Here is a 17,898-nt window from a genome sequence, read left to right as displayed (position 1 = left end):
ACAAATGAAAGGTACACATCTTGTGAATCCAGCCAACATGTCCGATTTTTAAAATGTTTTACAGCGAAAACAGCACGTATATTTATGTTAGCTCACCACCAAATACAAAAAAGGACAGACATTTTTCACAGCACAGGTAGCATGCACAAAGCCAACCTAACTAACCAAGAACCAACCAAACTAACCAACAAACAACTTCATCAGATGACAGTCTTATAACATGTTATTCAATAAATCTGTTTTGTTCGAAAAATGTGCATATTTCAGGTATAAATCATAGTTTACATTGCAGCTACAATCAGAAATTGCACCGAAAGCAGACAGAATAATTACAGACACCAACGCCAAATACCTAAATACTCATCATAAAACATTTCTGAAAAATACATAGTGTACAGCAAATAAAAGACAGGCATCTTGTGAATCCAGCCAATAGTTCCGATTTCTTAAGTGTTTTACAGCGAAAACACAATATAGCGTTATATTAGCTTTCCACAATAGCCAGAAACACAAGCCATTTCCCAGCAGCAAAAGTTAGCGATCGTAACAAACCAGTAAAATATATATAATTTTTGACTAACCTTGATATTCTTCATCAGATGACAGTCCTATAACATCAGGTTATACATACACTTATGTTTTGTTCGAAAATGTGCATATTTAGAGCTGAAATCAGTGGTTATACATTGTGCTAACGTAGCATCTTTTTCCCAGAATGTCCGGATATTTTTATGACACTCACCTATTCTGACCAAATAACTATTCATAAACGTTACTAAAAAATACATGTTGTATAGGAAATGATAGATACACTAGTTCTTAATGCAATCGCCGTGTTAGAATTCTAAAAATAAATTCATTACGACATCCAGCTTACGTTATAGCGAGAGAGTGCCCAAAATCTGGGCGCAAACTAATAGTACACATGTTCGACAGATATATGAAATAACATCATAAAATGGGTCCTACTTTTGATGATCTTCCATCAGAATGTTGTACAAGGGGTCCTTTGTCGGGAACAATCGTTGTTTGGTTTTAGAATGTCCTCTTCTCCAGTCAATTAGCACGGAAAGCTAGCAAAGTGGCGCGAAGCTCTCCTTCGTGAACAAACGCAGACAATGCAAAACGCCTAACGTCGCGAAAAAATTTCAATAATCTAATAAAACTATATTGAAAAAACATACTTTACGATGATATTGTCACATTTATCAAATAAAATCAAAGCCGGAGATATTAGCCGTCTATAACGACAGCTTTTCAGAAGGCAATACCCGGTCCCTTCTCGCGCCTTCCAGAAAACAGGAAATTGGTGTCACGTCATGCCAAGAGCTCTTATTCGACCTCAGATCAAGATATACACTCCATTTCTTCTCTCACTGCCTGTTGACATCTAGTGGAAGGCGTATGAAGTGCATGTATACTAATACATATCAAGCACATTTATAGGCAGGCCCTAGAACAGAGCATCGATTTCAGATTTTCCACTTCCTGTCAGGAAGTTTGCTGCAAAATGAGTTCTGTTTTACTCACAGATATAATTCAAACGGTTTTAGAAACTAGAGAGTGTTTTCTATCCAATAGTAATAATAATATGCATATTGTATGAGCAAGAATTGAGTACGAGGCCGTTTGAAATGGGCACCTTTTATCCAGGCTACTCAATACTGCCCCTGCAGCCCAAAGAGGTTAATGAGTCTGACGAGAAGGATATCCTGCTTCCACTGGAACAGGCCCAGATCCCCGCCTTTAGCGTGAAGAAAAGACGCAGATCGGGCAGCCTTCTGAGAATCCGTAGGCGAGCGAGTAAACTCCCACTGCCATCTGTTCTTCTTGCTAACGTGCAATCATTGGAAAATAAAATTGATGACCTACGATTAAGTTGATCCTACCAACGGGAAATTAAAAACTGTAACATCTTATGTTTCACCGAGACATGGCTGAACGACATTACGGACAATATAGAGCTGGCGGGATTTTCCATGCACCGGCACAACAGAGACGCTACCTCTGGTAAGACGAGGGGCGGGGGTGTGTGTCTATTTGTTCATAACAGCTGGTGCGCGATGTCTAATATTAAAGAAGTCTCGAGGTATTGCTCGCCTGAGGTAGAGTACCTTATGATAAGCTGTAGGCGACACGATCTACCAAGAGAGTTCTCATCGATATGATTTGTAGCCATCTATTTACCACCATAGAACGAAGCTGGCACTAAGACCGCTCTCAACCAACTCTATAAGGCCATAACAAAAGAAGAACATTGCTCAGCCAGAAGTGGTGCTCCTAGTGGCCAGGGACTTTAATGCAGGCACATTTAAATTAGTTTTACCACATTTTTACAAGCATGTCACATGTGCAACCAGAGAAGAAAAAAAACCCTAGACCACCTTTACTCCACACAGAGATGCATACAAAGCTCTCCCCCACCCTCCATTTGGAAAATCGGACCATAATTCTATCCTCCTGATTCCTACTTACAATCAAAAACTAAAGCAGGATGTACCAGTGACTTGCTCAATATGGAATTGGTCAGATGACGTGGATGCTACGCTACAGGACTGTTTTGCTAGCACAGACTGGAATGTGTTCTGGGATTCATCCACTGGCATTGAGGAGTACACCACCTCAGTCATCGGCTTCATCAGTAAGTGCATCGACGACGTCGTCTCCACAGTGACCATACGTACACACCCCAACCAGAAGCCATGGATTACAGGCAACATCCGCATTGAGCTAAAGGCTAGAGCTGCCGCTTTCAATGAGCGGGACACTAATCCGGACGCCTATAAGAAAACCCGCTATGCCCTCAGACGAACCATCATACAAGCAAAGCGTCAATACAGGATTAAGACTGAATCCTACTACACCGGCGCTGACGCTCGTCGGATGTGGCAGGGCGTGAAAACTATTACGGACTACAAAGGGAAACTCAGACGCGAGCCTACCAGACGAACGAAATACCTTCTATGCTATCTTCGAGGCAAGTAACACTGAAGCATGCACAAATTACCTCAACTAACCTGTACCCCCACACACTGACTCAGTACCGGTGCCCCCTGTATGTAGCCTCGTTATTGTCATTCTTATTGTGTTACTATTTATTTTAGTCTACTTGGTAAATATTTTCTTCACTCTTTCTTGAACTGCACTGTTGGTTAAGGGCTAGTAAGTAAGCATTTCACAGTAAAGTCTACACTTGTTGTATTCAGCGCATGTGACAAATTAAGTTTGATTTGATTTCACACACACACACACACACACACAGACACACACACACACACACATGCACGCACATGCATACACACACACACAGACACACACACACATAGACACACACACATAGACACACACACATAGACACACACACATAGACACACACACACACACACACACACACACACACACACACACACACACACACACACACACACACACACACACACACACACACACACACACACACACACACACAAAAACACAAACACGCACATAGGCACACACACACACACATATATAAACACACACGGACATAGACACACACACAGCGCTTAGGGCCCTCAGGCATCTGAGGGATGAGTTGATTTACTGTCAAATTTGCCAGATTATCAATAATCTCACACAGACCCCAATCTACTCACAGACAGCTGTGTACTTACTCATACACCCAGAGAGACAGAGGTTATGTGTGTGTGTGCATTTTTCATGCTTGCGTGTTTGTGTGTGTGTGTGTGTGTGTGTGTGTGTGTGTGTGTGTGTGTGTGTGTGTGTGTGTGTGTGTGTGTGTGTGTGTGTGTGTGTGTGTGTGTGTGTGTGTGTGTTCACGGGTGGGTGTGTATGCATGCTCGTGCTCTGCTCGTAATAGGCTACCCAAGAAAGAGAGAGGGGCTTCTGTTCTGCCCAGAGAATTAGAGAAAAATACTTCAATTTTCCACTTGAGCAGATTTCAATTTACACACACATTCCCCTTATGTCTGGCTGTCCTGTGGGTTATTGACAGCATCAAGACTGCTGTGAGAAAATATTAGCCACTTAGTGGGACTTTGTTTTGCACTGCTAAGGACACTTACTCACTCACAGAATGTAGTGAACTGTCACTGTTGTCACTGGTGGGTGTAAAACTCTCTGATGATGTATCGGATGCCCAAATAGGGTCACTGTTGTCACTGGTGGGTGTAAAACTCTCTGATGATGTATCGGATGCCCAAATAGGTTGTTTTTTTAGTTTATGAAGACACTCTAAGATGTGCTCAATATTTCTTAAGGTTGTGTGGTGCCTGGACACATTGTGTGTGTGTCCGTGTGTGTGTGTGTGTTTGTGTATGCGTGTGTGTGTGTTTGTGTATGCAGTTGTGTGTGTGTGTCCGTGTGTGTGTGTGTGTGTTTGTGTGTGGCAGACAGGTCTAGGGCCATAACATTACATAAGGCTCTCAAAGCAACCAAAGGCAGCTACTCTGTCCCTCTAACCTTTAAAACAAAGAGCTGGGCCACCATAACTGTGTGTGATGAGTGCACTCCTGCGTATCTGTGTGGGTGTGTGTATGCGCACGTTCCTGTGTGTGTGTGTGTGTGTGTAAGTGCTCGCTCCTGTTTGTGTGTCTACCATCATTTTGTGGAGCCATTAGCATCGTTATCAGTGAGAGCAGACCCAGATGCGTTTGTCAGCCCACTGAGAGTCAATTACCTCAGTCAGAGACGGCCATTGTTTCTCTGTGCGCCCTGGTCTATTGGTATTTAATACAGATATATTAATACAGCCGACTGACTGATCCACATGAACTTTACCTGCCGCTTCATGGAGAGACTACAAAAATCAGGAATAACAAACGTTATCTATGAGTGATTTATTATGTATTTGTTTCTGATATAGATACTTAGGCCTAGATTCAATGTGATCGCCCCTTTTAGGCTATGCACAATTTAAAGGCAATGATATGGTCGCTGAGATCGAATTCAAAGTAAACGCTGCAGGGGTCCTCCCGATTGGCGCAGCAGTCTAAGGCTGCATCGTTCGTTCCCAGGCTGTGTCACAACTGGCCATGACCGCGAGTCCCATAGGGCGGCACACAATTGTCCCAGTCTCTTCCGGGTTAGGGGAGGGTTTGGCTGGGGGGCTTTACTTGGCTCATCATCCTATAGCGACTCATTGTGGCGGGCCTGGTGCCTGCAGGCTGACTTCGGTTATCAGTTGAACTGTGTTTCCTCCGAGACGCTGGTGCGGCTGGCTTCGGTTATCAGTTGAACTGTGTTTCCTCCGAGACGCTGGTGCGGCTGGCTTCCGGGTTAAGCAGGCGAATGTTAAGGAGCGTGGTTTGGCAGGTCACGTTACAGAGGACGCATGACTCGACCTTCGCTTCTCCCGAGCGATGACACAAGATCGTAATTGGATCGCAATTGGACATCATAAAATTGGGGAGAAAAAGGATAAAAAAATAACAAAAAAAACAATGAAATAATCGCTGCAGTTGTCGGCTCATTTGGAAATGACCTTTAAAAGTGTAAATCGCGCTATAACACAGATGTTCCGCCGTTCTAATTGAATCTAGCCTTTACTACATCACCAACCTTGTGAAAAAGTGGAACATCTTCACACTGGCTAATATGTTTGATATGACAACAAATGCAAAGTTGTTTGTTAACTTCTGCGAAATAGACATTACCAACAAAAATCATTGTCGTTATCCTGAATTGAGTCTAACTTGACCATAACCAAAACAAATGACCATAAAATATATTTTTCCCACACACCAATCTCTCCCTCCAGGTGGTCTACAAGAACAACGACATCCGTCTGGAGCTCTCCCGTCTGGCGCATATCGTGGACCCCAAGATGAAGATCCAGGGGGATGTGATGTTTAAGTGTGAGAACGTGGCCACCATGGACCCTATCTCCTTCGAGACCCCCGAGGCCTACATCAGCCTGCCCAAGTGGAACACCAAGAGAATGGGTTCCTTGTCCTTTGACTTCAGGACCTCGGAACCCAACGGACTCATCCTCTTCACCCACGGCAAGCCTCAGGAGCGCAAGGAGGCCCAACGCAGCCAGAAGAACACCAAGGTAAGACAATGAACGATTAATAAATCAAACCACACATACATATAGCCTGTGTGTAAAGCTGTGTTTAAACCTGTCAAATCTGTCACTAGTGTAAGGAGCAGGGTTGGGGTCAATTCCATTTCAATTTTAGACAATTCAGAAAGTTTATGTAATTCCAACTCCAATTCTCCTCAATGCTTTTCAATTAGGACAATATGGAATTAGAGTTGGAATTCTGTTTACTTTCTGAATTGATTGGAATTGAAATGAAACCCTGTTGAGAAGAAACAAAAAGGCTGTGTTCAAGGTGTTATTGGGCTTATAGATCCTGTTTTGTAAAGATATCTCAGGGGCTGTTGTACCCCAATGATGAACAAACACCTTGACCATCTCCCCCAGGTGGACTTCTTTGCGGTAGAACTGCTGGATGGCAGTCTGTACCTGCTGTTGGACATGGGCTCAGGGACCATCAAGGTCAAAGCCACCCAGAACAAGGTCAACGATGGAGCCTGGTACCACGTGGACATACAGAGGGACGGACGCTCAGGTGAGTCTGTACCTGCTGTTGGACATGGGCTCAGGGACCATCAAGGTCAAAGCCACCCAGAACAAGGTCAAAGATGGAGCCTGGTACCACGTGGACATACAGAGGGACGGACGCTCAGGTGAGTCTGTACCTGCTGTTGGACATGGGCTCAGGGACCATCAAGGTCAAAGCCACCCAGAACAAGGTCAAAGATGGAGCCTGGTACCACGTGGACATACAGAGGGACGGACGCTCAGGTGAGTCTTCTCAACAAGATCTCATAATTTCCCTTCAAAATTATGGATGAACGTATTGTGGATGAAGGTTTATTTTTGACATATTAATTCTGCGTGGTTACACGGTTAATTCCACGTGGGGTACAACGTTAAAACAGAAACAATTCAAAGATTAACAATTTAGGCATACATTCTGAGTGTTTAAGGTTAAGGCTATGTTTAAGGTTAGGGCTATGGAAGAAGGCTTAAAACAAAATAATCAAAAATGATGCGATATTACCATTACCTAGTATTCTCGTGGCTTGCTAGAGCATTGTGAACTGCCGAAGCGCAGTGGTGTGAGCATCGCGTTTCGGCTCCGAGCATCACGAGTTTGCACTGGGCAATCTTTTTTAATTTGGTAAATTGTATTATTATTTATAAATCTTTCGCAGAGGAAGGCATACAGTGCCGTAGGAAAGTATTCAGACCCCTTGACTTTTACGTTACAGCCTTATTCTAAAATTGATTCATATTTTTTTCCCTCATCAATCTACACACAATACCCCATAATGACAATTTTTTTACAAATGAATTAAAAAGAAAAACCTGAAATACATTATGTATATACGTATTCAGATCATTTGCTCTGAGACATTGAAATGTAGCTCAGATGCATCCTGTTTCCATTGATGATCCTTGAGATGTTTCTACAACTTGATTGGAGTCCGTCTGTGGTAAATTCAATTGATTCGACATGATTTGGAAAGGCACACACCTGTCTATATAAGGTCCCACGTAGAGCTCAGAGACAGGATTGTGTCGAGGTACAGATCTGGGGAAGGGTAGCAAACAATGTCTGCAGCATTGAAGGTCTGCAAGAACATAACGGCCTCCATCATTCTTAAATGGAAGAAGTTTGGAACCATCAAGACGCCGGCCGCCCGGCCAAATTGAGTCATCGGGGGAGAAGGGCCTTGGTCAGGGAGGTGGGCAAGAACCCGATAGTCACTCTGACAGAGCTCCAGAGTTCCTCTGTGGAGATGGGAGAACCTTCCAGAAAGACAACCATCTCTGCAGCACTCCACCAAGCAGGCCTTTATGGTAGAGTGGCCAGACGGAAGCCACTCCTCAGTAAAAGGAAGACAGGCCGTTTGGAGTTTGCCAAGAGGAACTTAAAGGACTCTGACCATGAGAAACAAGATTCTCTGGTCTGATGTTACCAAAATGTTACTCTTTGGGCTGAATGCCACGTGTCACGTCTGGAGGAAACCTGGCACCATCCCTACAGTGAAGCATGGTGTTGGCAGCATCATGTTGTGAGGATGTTTTTCAGCGGCAGGGACTGGGAGACTAGTCAGGATGGAGGGAAAGATGAACGGAGCAAAGTACAGAGAGATCCTTGATGAAAACCTACTCCAGAGCGCTCAGGGCCTCCGATTGGTGCGAAGGTTGACCTTCCAACAGGACAACAACCCTGAGTACACAGCCAAGACAACGCAGGAGTGGCTTCGGGACTAGTATATTAATGTCCTTGAGTGGCCCAGCCAGAGCCCAGACTTGAACCCGATTGAACATCTCTGAGAGACCTGAAATGTCTGTGCAGCGATGCTCCCCATCCAAGAGAGAGCTTGAGAGGATCTGCAGAGAGTGGGAGAAACTCCCCAAATACAGGTGTGCCAAGCTTGTAACTATTTTTGCTTTGTTATTATGCGGGTATTGTGTGTAGGTTGATGAAGAAAAAGGGTTTTGAATAAGGCTTTAACATAACAAAATGTGGAAAAAGTCAAGGGGTCTGAATACTTTCTGAATGCTCTGTATATCGACATTTCTAGGACATTTCTTACCTCTTACCTAATACCTTTTTTCTGCCCTGCTTAACTCTTTCATAATACTCTGTTTCTTCCCCTTCTTAACTCTTTCATAATACCCTGTTTCTGCCCTGCTTAACTCTTTCATAATACCCTGTTGCTGCCCCTCCTTACCTCTTATATAATACCCTGTTGCTGCCCCCTCCTTACCTCTTATATAATACCCTGTTGCTGCCCCTCCTTACCTCTTATATAATACCCTGTTTCTGCCCTGCTTAACTCTTTCATAATACCCTGTTGCTGCCCCTCCTTACCTCTTATACAATACCCTGTTGCTGCCCACTCCTTACCTCTTATATAATACCCTGTTGCTGCCCCTCCTTACCTCTTATATAATACCCTGTTGCTGCCCCCTCCTTACCTCTTATATAATACCCTGTTGCTGCCCCTCCTTACCTCTTATATAATACCCTGTTGCTGCCCCCTCCTTACCTCTTATATAATACCCTGTTGCTGCCCCTCCTTACCTCTTATATAATACCCTGTTGCTGCCCCCTCCTTACCTCTTATATAATACCCTGTTGCTGCCCCCTCCTTACATCTTATATAATACCCTGTTGCTGCCCCCTCCTTACCTCTTATATAATATCCTGTTGCTGCCCCTCCTTACCTCTTATATAATACCCTGTTGCTGCCCCCTCCTTACCTCTTATATAATACCCTGTTGCTGCCCCTCCTTACCTCTTTTATATAATACCCTGTTGATGCCCCCTCCTTACCTCTTATATAATACCCTGTTGCTGCCCCTCCAAACCTCTTATATAATACCCTGTTGCTGCCCCTCCTTACCTCTTATATAATACCCTGTTGCTGCCCCTCCTTACCTCTTATATAATACCCTGTTGCTGCCCCTCCTTACCTAATATCCTGTTGTTGCTACCCCCTCCTTTCCTAATACCCTGTTGCTGCCCCTCCTTACCTCTTATATAATACCCTGTTGCTGCCCCTCCTTACCTCTTATATAATACCCTGTTGCTGCCCCTCCTTACCTCTTATATAATACCCTGTTGCTGCCCCTCCTTACCTCTTATATAATACCCTGTTGCTGCCCCTCCTTACCTCTTATATAATACCCTGTTGCTGCCCCTCCTTACCTCTTATATAATACCCTGTTGCTGCCCCTCCTTACCTAATATCCTGTTGTTGCTACCCCCTCCTTTCCTAATACCCTGTTGCTGCCCCTCCTTACCTAATATCCTGTTGTTGCTACCCCCTCCTTTCCTAATACCCTGTTGCTGCCCCTCCTTACCTCTTATATAATACCCTGTTGCTGCCCCTCCTTACCTCTTATATAATACCCTGTTGCTGCCCCTCCTTACCTCGTATATAATACACTGTTGCTGCACCTCCTTACCTCTTATAGAATACCCTGTTGCTGCCCCCTCCTAACCTAATACCCTGTTGCTGCCCCATCTTCACCTCTTATATAATACCCTGTTTCTGCACCTACTTAACTCTTACCTAATACCCTGTTTCTGCCCCTTCTTAACTCTTAACTACAACCCTGTTGCTGCCCCTCCATACTTCTTTCATAATACCCTGTTGCTGCCCCTCCTTACTTCTTTCATAATACCCTGTTGCTGCCCCCTCCTTACCTATTACCCTGTTTCTGCCCCCTCCTTACCTAATACCCTGTTTCTGACCCCTCCTTACCTAATACCCTGTTTCTGACCCCTCCTTACCTAATTCCCTGTTTCTGACCCCTCCTTACCTAATTCCCTGTTTCTGACCCCTCCTTACCTAATACCCTGTTTCTGACCCCTCCTTACCTAATACCCTGTTTCTGACCCCTCCTTACCTAATTCCCTGTTTCTGACCCCTCCTTACCTAATACCCTGTTTCTGACCCCTCCTTACCTAATACCCTGTTTCTGACCCCTCTTTACCTAATACCCTGTTTCTGACCCCTCCTTACCTAATTCCCTGTTTCTGACCCCTCCTTACCTAATACCCTGTTTCTGACCCCTCTTTACCTAATACCCTGTTTCTGACCCCTCCTTACCTAATACCCTGTTTCTGACCCCTCCTTGCCTAATACCCTGTTTCTGACCCCTCCTTACCTAATACCCTGTTTCTGACCCCTCCTTACCTAATACCCTGTTTCTGACCCCTCCTTGCCTAATACCCTGTTTCTGACCCCTCCTTACCTAATACCCTGTTGCTGCCCCCTCCTTACCTAATACCCTGTTGCTGACCCCTCCTTACCTAATACCCTGTTGCTGCCCCCTCCTTACCTAATTCCCTGTTTCTGACCCCTCCTTGCCTAATACCCTGTTGCTGCCCCCTCTTTACCTAATACCCTGTTGCTGCCCCCTCTTTACCTAATACCCTGTTTCTGACCCCTCTTTACCTAATTCCCTGTTTCTGACCCCTCCTTACCTAATTCCCTGTTTCTGACCCCTCCTTACCTAATTCCCTGTTTCTGACCCCTCCTTACCTAATACCCTGTTGCTGCCCCCTCCTTGCCTAACTCTGAATTTATAAGATTAGGGTTAAGTTTATGCATTATCTCCAAGTTATTAATGTTAGGCATTAACTCTGAATATTTTAGTTAAGGGTTGGTCCGAATGATTGAGGTAAGGATTAAGGTTTGGGATAGGCTAAAAACAAAACATATTAAAAACAACTTTCTATTGTGGGATTACATACAACCTTTGGAATCGGAGGTAGATGCTTACGCCCATCCACAACGCAGGTTGCTGGATCGAATCCCCGAGCTGACAAGGTAAAAATCTGTCGATCTGCCCACTGAGCAAGGCAGTTAACCCACTGTTCCCTGGGTGCCGAAGAAGTGGATGTCGATTAAGTCAGCCTCCCTCACCTCTCCGATTCAGAGGGGTTGGGTTAAATGCAGGAGACACATTTCAGTTGAGGTATTCAGTTGTACAACTGACTAGGTATCCCCCTATCCTTTTTCCCTTTCCCTAGCAAACCCGAAATCTACTTGAATGTATCAGCGCTCACTGTTGCCCCTAGTGGTTTCCATATCATCTCCTGACGTCCTCAGACATAGATGAACGTTGAAAACTGTTTTGTATCACGGTTGACCTCGCTAGTATACTTGCTTCTGTGTTCTTCTATGTGTACCCCTGCCCATGTTTGTGTGGCGGGAGTTGTAGATCAAATTCAGTAATGTGTGCTGCAATGACAGTCACCTATGCAGCCCTAACATTGTCTAACAGGCTGTCTGTCTGCATCTCTAATGTCCTCTGAGACACCTGTTGGACCACCACTGGGCACAGAGTGATACACTGCTCTACACTGCAATCGATCCAACAGCTCACACACACATAAACTCAAAATCAAGAGTAAGAGATAGATGGGCTTGAAGATGGAGAGAAAGGGAGGAGATTGGGGGGAGAGTGAGAATAGGGAGTGATTGAGAGATGGGGAGTGTGAGAGAGGAGGGGCAGCAGCAACAGGGTGTTTGATAAGGAGGAGCAGCATCAACAAGGTATTACGTAAGGAGGAGCAGCAACGACAGGGTATTAGATAAGGAGGAGCAGCATCAACAAGGTATTACGTAAGGAGGAGCAGCATCAACAAGGTTTTAGATAAGGAGGAGCAGCATCAACAATGTATTACGTAAGGAGGAGCAGCAACGACAGGGTATTAGATAAGGAGGAGCAGCATCAACAAGGTTTTAGATAAGGAGGAGCAGCATCAACAATGTATTACGTAAGGAGGAGCAGCAACGACAGGGTATTAGATAAGGAGGAGCAGCATCAACAAGGTTTTAGATAAGGAGGAGCAGCATCAACAATGTATTACGTAAGGAGGAGCAGCAACAACAGGGTATTAGATAAGGAGGAGCAGCATCAACAGGGTATTAGATAAGGAGGAGCAGCATCAACAGGGTATTAGATAAGGAGGAGCAGCATCAACAGGGTATTATATAAGGAGGAGCAGCAACAACAGGGTATTAGATAAGGAGGAGCAGCATCAACAAGGTATTAGATAAGGAGGAGCAGCATCAACAAGGTATTAGATAAGGAGGAGCAGCAACGACAGGGTATTAGATAAGGAGGAGCAGCATCAACAAGGTATTACGTAAGGAGGAGCAGCATCAACAAGGTATTAGATAAGGAGGAGCAGCATCAACAAGGTAGTACGTAAGGAGGAGCAGCATCAACAAGGTATTAGATAAGGAGGAGCAGCAACGACAGGGTATTAGATAAGGAGGAGCAGCATCAACAATGTATTACGTAAGGAGGAGCAGCAACAACAGGGTATTAGATAAGGAGGAGCAGCATCAACAAGGTATTACGTAAGGCAACAGACAAACAGAAAACACATGTACATTATAAATACACAGGGGATAATGGGGAAGGTGGGTGACACCTGGAGGGGGTGGAGACAAGCACAAAGACAGATGAAACAGGATCACATGAGAATTAGAGAATTCCCAGTCTGACTCATCAGTGTACTCGTACCTACTAATGAGTCTGGTCTCTGTAAGCACCACAAATACAGACAACAGTTGGAGCTCAGCCTACGTGAACGTTCCCTAGGCAATAATCTAGCGCTGCCCAGTTGCATAGGCTTCAGTGTATGCAACTCATCCATCAGACGATGATTCTCGAGGGAACTCGGGTGGCTTTGGATCTTCTCAGAAATGCAGCCTTCGGGGACTTCCGAATTCCTTCGGAGGTGAGCAAGCAGCAGCGGATGAACGAGTGTGACTGAGATCTGACCTCTTCTCACGCCTGCATTCCCGTACACGCCCATAAATCCTAATGGTAAGGGCAATGAGGGAATCAAGGTCCCACGGTAACTTCCGAGCTGCTAGCTCATCTTTTATCTCCTCTGATTGTCCGAGAAAGAATATATCGAACAGGGCCTCCGGATTCCAGGCGCTCTCGGCATCCAATGTGCGAAAATCTACCTCGTAGTCTGCCACACTACGGGAATTCTGATGTAATTCAAGTAGTTTTCAGACCGCCTCTCTCCCAGATACCGGAGATCCGAACACCTTCCACACCTCTGCCATTAAATCTCCCAGATGACTACAAATGACGAATTGTTGCTCCCAAACTGCCTTAGCCCTGTAGAGCTCCCTTCCCTACAGTAGCATAATAATATACGCTATCTTCGACCGATCCGAAGGGAAAGAAGATGGCTGCAGATCAAAAATGAGGGAGCTGAGAAATACATCCCTGGCAGGTTCCAGGATCCCCAGAATATTGCTCCGGGGGAAGTAAGCGGGGTTCTCAGTGAGCCGGGGTAGGCTATACAAACCCACACTGGTAGTGGAGTTACTGAGCGACTGTGATACCCTCTCTATATTACAGTACAACCCTCTCTATATTGCAGTGCAACCCTCTCTATATTACAGTACAACCCTCTCTGTATTACTTTCCCCTCTCCAGGCACCATCTCAGTCAACAGCCGGCGCACTCCATTCATGGCCAGCGGAGAGAGTGAGATCCTGGACCTGGAGGGGGACATGTACCTAGGTGGTCTACCCTTAGACCGCGCCAACCTCATCCTGCCCACCGAGCTGTGGACCGCCATGCTCAACTATGGCTACGTTGGCTGCGTGCGCGACCTCTTCATCGACGGGCGCAGCAAGGACATCCGACAGATCGCTGAGGCCCAGAACGGCGCCGGCATCAAGCCGTCGTGCAACAAAGTGGTGGGGAAACAGTGTGAGAGCTACCCGTGTAAGAACAGAGGCGTCTGCAAGGAGGGATGGAACCGGTTTATCTGCGATTGTACCGGCACGGGGTACTGGTCACGTACCTGTGAGAGAGGTAAGTGGAAGCCTTTGTTTTGCATGCGTGCTTGTGTGTGTGTGTTTTATGACTGTGTATTTGTGTTTGTGTGTGCATTAACACATACATTGATTTGGGGCTGGTGTTGGGATTAACACGTAGGCTGGTGTGGGGATTAACACGTAGGCTGGTGTTAGGATTAACACGTAGGCCGGCGTGGGGATTAACACGTAGGCCGGTGTGGGGATTAACACGTAGGCTGGTGTGGAGATTAACACGTAGGCTGGTGTAGAGATTAACACGTAGGCTGGTGTAGATATTAACACGTAGGCTGCTGTGGGGATTAACACGTAGGCTGGTGTAGAGATTAACACGTAGGCCGGTGTGGGGATTAACACGTAGGCTGGTGTTGGGATTAACACGTAGGCTGGTGTTGGGATTAACACATAGGCCGGTGTTGGGATTAACACGTAGGCCGGTGTGGAGATTAACACGTAGGCTGGTGTGGAGATTAACACGTAGGCTGGTGTTGGGATTAACACAGAGGAGGATGCCTCTTGCATTGAACTGCAGTGCCTTAGACTGCAGCGCCATTTAGGAGCCCAAAAATGGAATGGAAACACTTTAGGAACTAAATCTAGCTTGTGCTCTAAATCCCAGTGTTTCCCTTTAAGGCTCTAGGGGAAGTTGTGGTAAAGACTGTATTGTTGATGCTGTTGAAAAATTAATGTGGTTTCTGCCGTTTTTCTGGGAACCTTACTCTGCCCAAGGCAACCCAGCGTTACAGTTTAATGACCAGAATATCTCTCTCTCTGTCACTCTCAACTATATCAACTGCTATAGTTATTTGCTGTGTCAAATCTTCGTTAAAGTTGAATTGCCAGAATAGAAATTGTATTCTCTCTCTCTCTCTCTCTCTCTCTCTCTCTCTCTCTCTCTCTCTCTCTCTCTCTCTCTCTCTCTCTCTCTCTCTCTCTCTCTCTCTCTCTCTCTCTCTCTCTCTCTCTCTCTCTCTCTCTCTCTCTCTCTCTCTCTCTCTCTCTCTTATTTATTTATTTATTTATTTATATATATATATATATATATATATATATATATATATATATATATATATATATGAACTTCTGTAGTTATTTGCTGTGTCAAGTCTGTATGGCCTTTCACAGTTTCTCTCCCTATCATATGAATGGAAACACATACGTATCGATCCTGAGTCACTCCATTGCTCCCTGCTGTTCTCTCCCTCCCTTTACATTCTGTAAATCAGGCCATTATAACCCTTTGGTGCTATTCTTAGGGTCAATCCGACAGAGACTTGTGAGGGAAAACACTTGTTGCAAACACCAGCGAAAGGGTTGGAATTACAACTGCGTGGCCATAACAATATCTATTATGGAATGTATTAATCTAATTACAGCTGCGTGGCCATTATGATGTTATTATGGAATGTATTAATCTAATTACAGCTGCGTGGCCATTATGATGCTATTATGGAATGTATTAATCTAATTACAGCTGCGTGGCCATTATGATGTTATTATGGAATGTATTAATCTAATTACAGCTGCGTGGCCATTATGATGCTATTATGGAATGTATTCATCTAATTACAGCTGCGTGGCCATTATGATGCTATTATGGAATGTATTAATCTACTATATGTGGAACTGCCTCTTCACAAGGTCACCTGGATATGACACCTCTGAGAACACAGGACCACTGGGACCCTTTAAATATGAGCTCGTATTGAACTATCAATACACCAGATCAGTGAAGTGATTTTAACATGAACTCTTACCGCATAATGATGACCAACAATGAGAAATGAGAGCTGTCTGGTGAATATGAACCCTTACCGCATAATGATTAGTCAGAGAGAGATAGTGATGTGTGTTATTACTCAGAGAGCGAGATAGTGATGTGTGTTATTACTCAGAGAGAGAGAGAGATAGTGGTGTGTGTTATTACTCAGAGAGAGAGAGAGATAGTGGTGTGTGTTATTACTCAGAGAGAGATAGTGATGTGTGTTATTACTCAGAGAGAGATAGTGATGTGTGTTATTACTCAGAGAGAGAGATAGTGATGTGTGTTATTACTCAGAGAGAGAGATAGTGATGTGTGTTATTACTCAGAGAGAGAGATAGTGATGTGTGTTATTACTCAGAGAGAGATAGTGATGTGTGTTTATAATCAGAGAGAGAGAGTGATGCATGGAGAAGTCTCGAGACTAGAGAGAAAAGTCTCTTATTTCAACAGTCTGTAAATTCTATGAGATTTTCATATGGATTGATCAAAAGCATGTCTGAAAACAAAATGAAGGCATTTGACAAATTATTCCAGCCGCTTTTACCATATTAAATAAAAGCTTGGAGGTAACATCTCTATCCAGCTCCGTTCCTCTATTCATCCCCAGTTTCAGTTCAACCTCATTTTGGATTTTGGAGGGAAATTTTGTGAAAGAGACATTTTGTGAAAGAGAGAGCGAGTGAAAGAGGGGGAAAGGGAGGAGGAGAGTGAGAGGGGAGGGAGAGAGAGAGGAAGAGAGATAGAGGGGAGGGAGGGAGAGAGAGAGAGGAAGTGAGAGAGGAGGGAAAGAGAGAGAGAGGGAGAGAGACCGAGGGGAGGGAGAGAGAGAGAGAGAGAGAGAGAGGAAGTGAGAGAAATATATGAAGACAGAGATGGAGGTCAATTTGATATGAAAGCTAACTGTTCACCTCTAATCACTGTGTAAGGGATATTGGTCTAATGAAATTCTAACATAAAGGCCTGAGCCATGCAGAGAGGTCTGTATGCGTCTCTTTATTAACATAATATCATCTTTAGTCATATTTCAGAGCAGAAACAATATTTCAGCCTCTACTTCTTCTACCAATACAGGTCTTAATTGTAAAGGTTAACAATGCAATTGAACTACTTAAAAGTATGCCTCAGGGAGTTTTCTTTAGCTTCTAGCTTCTATTTTTTGTGTGCACACACACCACACACACACGCCACACACACCACACACACCACACACACCACACACACACACCACACACACACACCACACACACCACTGTCACGCCCTGTGATTTGGGGTGGGCATTCTATGTTTTAGTTTTCTATGATTTTGTATTTCTATGTTTTGGCCGGGTATGGTTCTCAATCAGGGACAGCTGTCTATCGTTGTCTTTGATTGGGAACCATACTTAGGTATCCCTTTTCCCTCCGTTCAGTGTGGGACGTTAACTTTGTTTGTGGCACATAGCCCTTAAGCTTCACGGTTGTTTTGTATTTTTTATTGTTTTTGTCGGCGTCATTTCTAATAAAAAGGAATATGTACGCTCACCACGCTGCGCTTTGGTCCACTTCCTTCAACGGCCGTGACAACCACACACATACCCCATCCACTGTCCCTCCACTCCACGGGGATTCTGTTGATGGCCATGACAACCACACACATACCCCATCCACTGTCCCTCCACTCCACCGGGCTTCTGTTGACGGCCGTGACAACCACACACATACCCCATCCACTGTCCCTCCACTCCACCGGGCTTCTG

The 17,898-nt window shown here is 44.7% G+C and overlaps 1 protein-coding gene across 1 annotated transcript in view; it reads left to right on the top strand.

The window, feature by feature from the left end:
* Positions 1–17,898, top strand: part of LOC120023001 (neurexin-3a-like) — a 734,438-nt gene that overhangs the window by 193,325 nt on the left and 523,215 nt on the right. Inside the window, exons 8-10 of the mRNA XM_038966953.1 lie at positions 5,759–6,052; positions 6,431–6,578; positions 14,012–14,395. Of these exons, the coding sequence (XP_038822881.1) occupies positions 5,759–6,052; positions 6,431–6,578; positions 14,012–14,395 (826 nt within the window). The remainder of the gene's footprint in view (positions 1–5,758; positions 6,053–6,430; positions 6,579–14,011; positions 14,396–17,898) is intronic.

Source organism: Salvelinus namaycush, chromosome 28 (genome assembly GCF_016432855.1).
Source record: "Salvelinus namaycush isolate Seneca chromosome 28, SaNama_1.0, whole genome shotgun sequence".
Classification (NCBI taxonomy): Eukaryota; Metazoa; Chordata; class Actinopteri; order Salmoniformes; family Salmonidae; genus Salvelinus; species Salvelinus namaycush.
This window is presented reverse-complemented; position numbering and strand designations above follow the sequence as displayed.